The 10,000-nt window shown below is 41.6% G+C and overlaps 1 protein-coding gene across 1 annotated transcript in view; it reads left to right on the forward strand.

The window, feature by feature from the left end:
* LOC127653789 (rho GTPase-activating protein 15-like) overlaps positions 1 to 10,000 on the forward strand; it is a 43,414-nt gene that overhangs the window by 17,147 nt on the left and 16,267 nt on the right. The window contains exons 4-8 of the mRNA XM_052140554.1: positions 3,420 to 3,476; positions 6,009 to 6,173; positions 6,479 to 6,547; positions 9,498 to 9,559; positions 9,686 to 9,773. Coding sequence (XP_051996514.1) covers positions 3,420 to 3,476; positions 6,009 to 6,173; positions 6,479 to 6,547; positions 9,498 to 9,559; positions 9,686 to 9,773 — 441 coding nt within the window. The remainder of the gene's footprint in view (positions 1 to 3,419; positions 3,477 to 6,008; positions 6,174 to 6,478; positions 6,548 to 9,497; positions 9,560 to 9,685; positions 9,774 to 10,000) is intronic.

The raw sequence follows: 10,000 nt of genomic DNA on the forward strand, positions 1-10,000 counted from the left end.
GGGGGTGCTGAGGTGGGACGTCCATCTGCTCCCGATAATACTATTGAGCTCTCGACCAATGATGCACTGGAGCTCCGCAAGGACCGCCTCCCTCATTTACATATTGCACATAGAAAAGTACAAATAAATACATGTATAAATAAATAAATATGTGGGAATATATAAATATGGAAATAAATATATGTGGGAATAAATAAATATAAAAAAATAAATGAATAAATAGAATAAAGAATAAAAATACATTAAAAAATAAATATAGAAAATAATAATGAACACATAAATAAAAAAATATGCAAAATAAATGAATAGAATAAAGAATAAAAATAATGTTAAAAATAAATATAGAAAATAATAACTGACGCATAAATAAAAAAAATATGCAAAATAAATGAATAAATAGAATAAAGAATAAAAATAGTTAAAAATAAATATCGAAAATAATAACTGACGCATAAATCAAAACATTATGCAAAATAAATGAATAAATAGAATAAAGAATAAAAATAAAGTTAAAAATAAATATCGAAAATAATAACTGACGCATAAATAAAAAAATATGCAAAATAAATGAATAAATAGAATAAAAATTAAGTTAAAAATAAATATAGAAAATAATAACGAACGCATAAATAAAAACATTATGCAAAATAAATAAATAAATAGAATAAAGAATAAAAATAAATAAAAAATAAATATAGAAAATAATAACGAATGCATAAATAAAAACATTATGCAAAATAAATGAATAAATAGAATAAAGAATAAAAATAAATGTAAAAATAAATATAGAAAATAATAACGAACGCATAAATAAAAACATTATGCAAAATAAATAAATAAATAGAATAAAGAATAAAAATAAATAAAAAATAAATATAGAAAATAATAACGAACGCATAAATAAAAAAAAATATGCAAAATAAATGAATAAATAGAATAAAGAATAAAAATAAATAAAAAATAAATATAGAAAATAATAACGAACGCATAAATAAAAAAAAATATGCAAAATAAATGAATAAATAGAATAAAGAATAAAAATAAATGTAAAAATAAATATAGAAAATAATAACGAACGCATAAAAAAAAAAAAATGTATTTCCTTTTTTCCTTTTATCCTTTATCCTTTTATTTTTTATTATTACATTTATTTATTTATTATTTATGCAGGTTTGTGCCTCCATACACGGTGTCTTTAATAATAGTTATAGTCTACTCTATTCTACAAGTTAAATAGTGAAATGGTAAGTATGGAGTGGTGGTGGCATAGTGGGCTAAAGCACATAACTGGTAATCAGAAGGTTGCTGGTTTGATCCCCACAGTCACCACCATTGTGTCCTTGAGTAAGACACTTAACTCCAGGTTGCTCCGGGGGGATTGTCCCTGTAATAAGTCCTCTGGATAAAAGCATCTGCCAAATGCATAAATGTAAATGTAATTCAGCCCTCTATGATCATGATGAGAGACTTGTAAATGTCCATTACTTTGACGAATGCAGGGATCAGTGTAAAGGACTCATATGGACTAGTTTAGTGTATCGGTTTAAAATAGCGCTTCATTGGGCGTGTGTCAATTTGACTTTTTCACACCAGGCTTGACTCAACTTCCTTATTCGTTACACCGTTAAAGTGCCCGAGCACTCGTTAGATGGATGTTGCTATCTTCCTCCTGTAAAGAGGAAGTGAAGCACAGTGAGATGGACTGAGGTGAGGCTCTGATTCAAGAGAAAGTGAGTTTATCAACCGCTTCAGTTTGCTGGATTAACTTTATTCTGATGGATGGACGAGATCTGCTGCTCTGTAAGTTCAGTGTTATGTTTTGTGTTTTGAAAGAGGAAGAGAGGCTGATACATGTCTAATCTGAAACTTGACTTTGTCATTAAACGTGTCGTCTTTTGGAAAATGTGTCGCAGAAGTATATTATTATGGTTGTTTTAAAGTCTTGTACGGTAATTACAGTATCAGGCATGATTTAGTCGATTGATTTGTCAATATTGAGGTGAGTTTGATGAGTCATACTCCTTGTCTTTATGAAAGCAAACACTTCATTCATTGTAGAGAATTACAGCTATACTTTATTGTATATATAGCTAATATATATCTTTGTAAAGGGTTTAAGGGAAAGGAGGTGGCGAGAACCGGTAGCCGTAGCTTGGTTCTCGGCCACTCCCTCTAATGGAGGACAGCCGTGCCTCCCTGGGCGGACCGGAGGCAGACCTCCGGCCCCTGGTGGACGTTAGGAGTCTCCCCCACCCCTGGCAGCGGTAACCGGTCCAGGCGGTTGGTTGGGAGCCCCTCCTCCCTCGTGGTCAGCGGCCGTTCCTCCGCTACCAGGCAGCCGGGCTTCTCCGTCCTCCGGCGGATGGGCCGGCTGCTCCATTGGGGTGGATGGTAGTGGCGAGGACCTCCTTCCGGGTTTCGGCACCAGTGTAAAGGGTTAATGGAAAGGAGGCGGCGAGAACCGGTAGCTGTAGCTTAGTCCTCGGCCACTCCTCCACCCTCTAATGGAGGACAGCCGCGCCTCCCTGGGCCGGACCAGAGGCAGACCTCCGGCTCCTGGCGGACAGAACACCCGCTGCATTTTTGGTGGACGTTAGGAGTCTCCCCTGCCCATGGCAGCGGTAACCGGTCCAGGCGGTTGGTTGGGAGCCCCTCCTCCCCTCGCGGTCAGCAGCCGTTCCTCCGCTTCCAGGCGGCCGGGCTTCTCCATCCTCCGGCGGATGGACGTGGCTGCTCCGTTGGGGTGGATGGTAGTGGCGAGGACCTCCTTCCCGGGTTTCGGCACCAGTGTAAAGGGGTTAATGGAAAGGAGGTGGCGAGAACCGGTAGCCGTAGCTTAGTCCTCGGCCACTCCTCCACCCTCTAATGAACGACAGCTTCGCCTCCCTGGACGGACCAGAGGCAGACCTCCGGCCCCTGGTGGACGGAGCGCCCGCTGCATTTTTGGTGGGCGTTAGAGTCTCCCCGCCCCTGGCAGCGGTAACCGGTCCTGGCGGTGGGTTGGGAGCCCCTCCTCCCTTCGCGGTCAGCGGCCGTTCCTCCGCTTCCAGACGGCCGGGCTTCTCCGTCCTCTGGCGGATGGACTGCTCCGTTGGGGTGGATGGTAGTGGCGAGGACCTCCTTCCGGTTTCGGCACCAGTGTAAAGGGGTTAATGGAAAGGAGGTGGCGAACCGGCTTGAGAATATAAATAATAGTTTAATATAAAACTGAAACAAAAAGACAAACACGACAAACTGCCATCTTCGGTCGGCCTTTATCCCTCTCTGATTAGCCTAATTAGGGGCCGGTGTGTAGCATCACGACCCGGCCCGCCTCCGCCCTGTCACAATCTTCAATGGTTAATTTCAATCTGACTGTTTCTTCATAATAATGTGTGAGAACACTTTTCTGTAATGAATCATTTCACATTCTCTTTCAGCTGTCACCTGACTTCACCTTCATTCCTCACGATGCCAATGGTTGGCAGGTGAATCAGGTGAGATCATGAAACGCTTTTCTCTCTATTCTGATATCTCTATTAAGACTGTTCATTTACTCATAATTTGGCGCATTCATAAACACATTAATGCAATATTGTAATCATTCACTGTGTGAAAACATCATTCAGAAAAGATAAGACACTGGGCCCTCTTAAGAGTGTTATGACTTCTGATGCATCGTAAGATGATATGTCATGTGTGTAAAGTCAGTGGGCATGACCGTGCAGTTTTGGTATTTTCGTGCAAGCAATTGTCCACGCAAAGTGCTGATGGGGTGGGTCTGGGTATATATTAAAGTTCCCGTCAAGCAATGTGCATATAAATGAATACAGCCATTTGGTTGTGTAAATCGGCTGTATGCAATGCATCCCCCTACCTACCCAACCTACCCTTCTTACCCTACCTACCTACAATACCTACATACCCTACCTACCCTACCTACATACCCTACCTAGCCTACCTATCTACCAACCTAGCTACCCTTCATAGCTACCTACCCTTCTTACCCTACCTACCTACCCACCCTTCTTACCCTACCTATCTGCCTACCCTATCAACTCTACCTACCCTACCTACATACCCTACCTAGCCTACCTATCTACCAACCTACCTACCCTTCATAGTTACCTACCTAGCTACCCTTCCTATCTACATTACCTACCTACCCTATCTACTCTACCTACCTAGCCTACCTACCCTTCTTACCCTACCTACCTACCTACCCACCCTTCCTATCTGCATTACCTACCCACCCATCCTATCTACATTACCTACCTACCCTATCTACTCTACCTACCTAGCCTACCTACCCTTCTTACCCTACCTACCTACCTATCTACCCACCCTTCCTATCTGCATTACCTACCCTACCTACATACCCTACCTAGCCTACATATCTACCAACCTATCTACCCTTCATATCTACCTACCTAGCTACCCTTCATAGCTACCTACCCTACCTATCTACTTTACCAACCTACCGACCTGCCTACCCTTCCTGTCTACCTACCTAACCTATCTACTCTACCTACCCTTCATAGCTACCTACCTTACCTACCTAGCTACCCTTCCTAATTATCTACCCTACCTAATTACCTACCCTACCTACCTTACCAACCTGCCTACCCTTCCTATCTACCTAGCCTTCCTACCCAGCCTACCTACCTAGCCTTCCTACCCTACTACCTACCTTCCTGTCCTACCTACCTAGCCACCTACCCTTCCTACATACCCTACCTACCCTAATTAGCCTTCCTACATACCCTACCTAGCCTACCTATCTTCCAACCTACCTACCCTTCATAGCTACCTACCTTACATACCTAGCTACCCTTCACACCCTATCCTAGCTACCCTATCACAATTCCAGTGGGTCAGAAGTTTACATACACTAAGTTAACCATGCCTTTTAAGCAGTCAAGCATTTTAGACAATTAGCTTCTGATAAGCCTAATGGTGGACCTTCGCAAGTCTGGTTCATCCTTGGGAGCAATTTCCAAACACCCGAAGGCACCACGTTCACCTGTACAAACAATAGTGCGCAAGTATAAACACCATGTGAACACACAGTCATCACACCGCTCAGGATGAACGTAGTTTGGTGCGAACAGTGCAAATCAATCCCAGAACAACAGCCAAGGACCTTGTGAAGATGCTGGAGGAAACAGGTGGACGAGTATCTAGATCCACAGCAAAACTAGTCCTATATCGACATAACCTGAAAGGCTGCTCAGTAAGGAAGAAGCCGCTGCTCCAAAACTGCCATAAAAAAGCCAGACTACAGTTTGCAAGTGCACATGGGGACAACGATCTGCCCTCTGGTCTGATTAAATTATTTTTGGACTGTTTGGCCATCCCAACCGTGAAGCATGGGGGGGCAGCATCATGTTGTGGGGGTGCTTTGCTACAGGAGGGACTGGTGCACTTCACTAAATAGATGCATCATGAGGAAGGAAAATTGTGTGGGTATATTGAAGTAACGTCTCAGGACATCAGACAGGAAGTCTGACCTAAGACAGGGAAGGTTTTCAACGATTAAATGTCAGGAATTGTGAAAAACTGAGTTTAAATACATTTGGTTGATGTGTATGTAAACTTCTGACTTCCAACTATACCTACCGATCATCCTTCATACCCTACCTACAGTTTTTGCACAGTGGATGCTCAAAAATCCTTTCTTTCTGTCTTTCTGTCAGTCTGTGTATTTGTATTCACTGTATATCCTACAATACCAAGGGTTCTGCAGTTTTGTGCCATTTTAAAGCGCTCTTCTCAGTGTGCAGTATAATCTGCAGCATATGGAAAGTCAGCGTGCTCGCGTGCTTCTGTCGCAGGCCGCACTGGGGCTTTCAGTCTGTCGTTTAAGCTGCTTTTGACCACTAACGCTGTAAAAGAGTCTGCTAATTGAGTTGAGTGATTGGAGAGTAAACTAAATGAACTGAGTGTAATTGAATTGAAGCAAATGTAAAGTGACTGGACTGAATCTAATGCGATTAGATTGAAGCTAACGCGTTCACATCTTCCGGTAGAGGATGCAGTGCACTGTGTCATCAGATGCTCTCAGCTCGAACTCATCCAGATATGAGGATGCTTATTGCAGGAACTGCGCTCCAGCAGGGGGCGTGTCCCACTTGAACCACTCCTACTCCATGGTTCTGCCATCACAAACGCAGAGGACATCTGCAAACGGCAAGGTAATGATGATACTTTCACACAAACAATTGCGCACATTACTTAGTTGTTGACATAACTCAGTGTGAGCTGCACTAGTAAGTGGAGGTTAGCCAATTGTAACAGAGATCGTTTACATATAGATGTCTTAAAGGTACAGTAACAAAACAACCTTTTTTAATTGTAAGGGTCAGAGAGAGAGAGAGAGAGAGAGAGAGAGAGAGCAAAATCAGTTCATTTCACATAAAACATATTATAAACATTTTGTTTATTTAGAATGTGTTGCCTTTATCATAATTAATTCCATATTTCTTTGCCTTTTCTGTAGTCGGATTACAGGGCAGTTGTTGAACCCCCGTCACCTGACAGCTCTCCAGACAGTGAAGGAGTCACACCGGTGAGAGACACACACACACACACACACACACACAAACAGACATGCACCAACACACACACATATACTGTACACACACACACACGCTCACACCCAACAGACACACACACGCACACAGACATGCACTAACACACACATATACTGTACACACACTAACAGACACACACTAACAGACACGCACAAACACACACACACACACGCTCACACCCAACAGACACACACACGCACACAGACATGCACTAACACACACATATACTGTACACATACTAACAGACACGCACCAACACACACACATATACTGTACACACTCACACCCAACAGACACACACACGCACACAGACATGCACCAACACACACATATACTGCACACACACACACACAGACATGCACCAACACACACACACACACACTGTACACACACACACACACACAGAGACATGCACAAACACACACATATACTGTACACACTCTCACACACACTCAAACAGACACGCACAAACAAACACACTCACACACAAACAGACATGCACTAACACACACACGTATACTTACACACACACACACTAACAGACACGCACAACACACACACACATATACTGTACACATACACACACAGACATGCACCAACACACACACATATACTGTACACACACACACGCACACAGACATGCACTAACACACACATATACTGTACACACACTAACAGACACACACTAACAGACACGCACAAACACACACATATACTGTACACACACACACACACGCTCACACCCAACAGACACACACACGCACACAGACATGCACTAACACACACATATACTGTACACATACTAACAGACACACACCAACACACACACATATACTGTACACACTCACACCCAACAGACACACACACGCACACAGACATGCACCAACACACACATATACTGTACACACACACACACAGACATGCACCAACACACACACACACACTGTACACACACACACACACAGAGACATGCACAAACACACACATATACTGTACACACTCTCACACACACTCAAACAGACACGCACAACACACACACACACACACACACACTAACAGACACACACATATACTGTACACACTCACACACAAACAGACATGCACTAACACACACACACGTACACTAACAGACACGCACAACACACACACACACACATATCCTGTACACACACAAACAGACACACACAAACACACACACATATACTGTACACACTCACACCCAACAGACACACACACAAACAGACATGCACTAACACACACACACATACTGTACACACACTCACACACACACACTAACAGACACACACAAACACACACATATACTGTACACACTCGCACACAAACAGACACGCACTAACACACACATATACTGTACACACACTCACACACACACACTAACAGACATGCACAAACACACATATACTGTACACAACATAAACTGTAAAACAGTTTAATTGTGATGCCAATTAAGTATTTTGAAATGGAAATAAAAGCAGTTGCTGCCTTTAACCTGTTCAGTGCTGTTCCCCCCATTGACAAATCGGTTTCTTGTTTAAAGCATAAATTTCACTATTATTGGTTTTAAGGATTTATGCTTAGAACAAGAAAAAAATAAATTGGATGGGGTAGAAAAATAAACTTGATTTTAAAATATGTTCTTTAAAAACAATAATTATTAATGTGTCTGTTTATAGGAAGAAAATAAAAAACACCTGTTTTATTTAATATTATGGATTCAGTACAAGTTCATCTCAGTCGACAGCATTTGTGGCGTAATATTGAGTAACACAAAAAAATTTGACTCGTCCCTCGTTTCCTTAAAAAAAAGCACTTTAAACACTTCCAATGCAAGTCAATGGGGTTTAATCTGTCAACATTAAAATACTGTTTCACAAGTATAGACACAAGACATAAACAATATGTGTGTGAACATGATTTTACTGTCATTAAATCACTCACTGACCACATCTGTGTGACGTTACAGCGAATTTACAATTTTGTTGCCATGACGACGCAAAACCGTAAACTGTCTAATCCCATGAGACGATTTAAACAACTTTACAGCTCAAATAATCCACATGAGTTTAAACAGAAGAATTAATGTAATACTTTTATAAAATTATAAGTGTCACATTTCTGACTTTAAACCTCCAAAAAATTGCCCCCATTGACTTCCATTATAAGTGTCCCACTGGAACACACATTTGTGCTTTATTAAAGAAACGACGGGACGAGTAGATGAGAATTTTGTTTTTGGTAAACAACAATATGCCGCAATTGTTTGTTTTGAGCGACTCATCTCATGAGACACAATGACGATGACTCGACCAATGGCGTCGCTGAATCAATCGCAAGCACACGCCCCTGCACTTTTGACTTATGACGGTGTGAAATAATTAATTATAGAAATTTAGATATTAAATTTAAAGCTCCAATCTCCTCAGTCCTCAGAAGATCCCGAAAAAAAGTCAGTTGGTGCTTCAGTGACTACTTCGCTCAGAGAACCTGTCAATCACAGCTGTCAATCATGATGTCACAGCAGCGTTTTTATAGCATCAAATAACTAAAAACAAACTTATTTTGAAAACAAACACTTGAAATGACATCAACGTGATAGAAACGACAGTAAATGACAGAAACTATCTTTGGAAAAAAGATATGTGAAGTGTAATTTAATTGTTTAGTTGGTCTCACGTCCCGTTGAATAACATGGGGAGGCGGGGCTTATGACCTATACTAGGACCAGCCACCGGGGGGCGATCGAGACGTTTTGGCTTCACTTTTGAGGGCTTGTGCGGCACACTTGGTTACCACCATGACTGTACTAGTCCACCAGTACTAGTACTGTAGAGTTTAACACGTGCTTAGTCTCAGTTATCCACACTAGTGAAATGAATATAAACTCCTGCTGATTGATTCTGACAGGAGCTAGAAAAGGCCGGTCTGCTCAACAAAACCAAGATAGCAGAAGGAGGCAGAAAACTGAGGTGAGATTGTCTGCCGACACACTTACACACCTTAAACTGAGAAATGCATTTATGCCATCAAACACGTGAAGCTTGCTGGTTTATTAGCATGTTTGAGTTGGAGCATGAACGTTTGTGTGTTCACAGGAAAAACTGGAACCCGTCTTGGGTGGTTTTGGTGGGAAACAGTCTTGTATTCTTCAAAGACCCCAAAAGCCAGAATCATGACAGCTGGGTGAGACACACAACATCACAATCAATTCGCCAGGAATGACTTTGGCTCGTTAGCGTGCTGATAATGATGCAGTGTTACTGTGTAACAAATGGTAAACATGATAAACATGTGACCGAAACAGCAAGAGTAAATGAGGTGGATGTATTTGATGAATCTTTCACTACAGGAACCGTACTCTCCATCTCTTTTGTTCCCAGCTTGGAAACTCCCTTATCAAAATGAGTGTT

This window comes from Xyrauchen texanus, chromosome 13 (assembly GCF_025860055.1).
Source record: "Xyrauchen texanus isolate HMW12.3.18 chromosome 13, RBS_HiC_50CHRs, whole genome shotgun sequence".
Taxonomy (NCBI): domain Eukaryota; kingdom Metazoa; phylum Chordata; class Actinopteri; order Cypriniformes; family Catostomidae; genus Xyrauchen; species Xyrauchen texanus.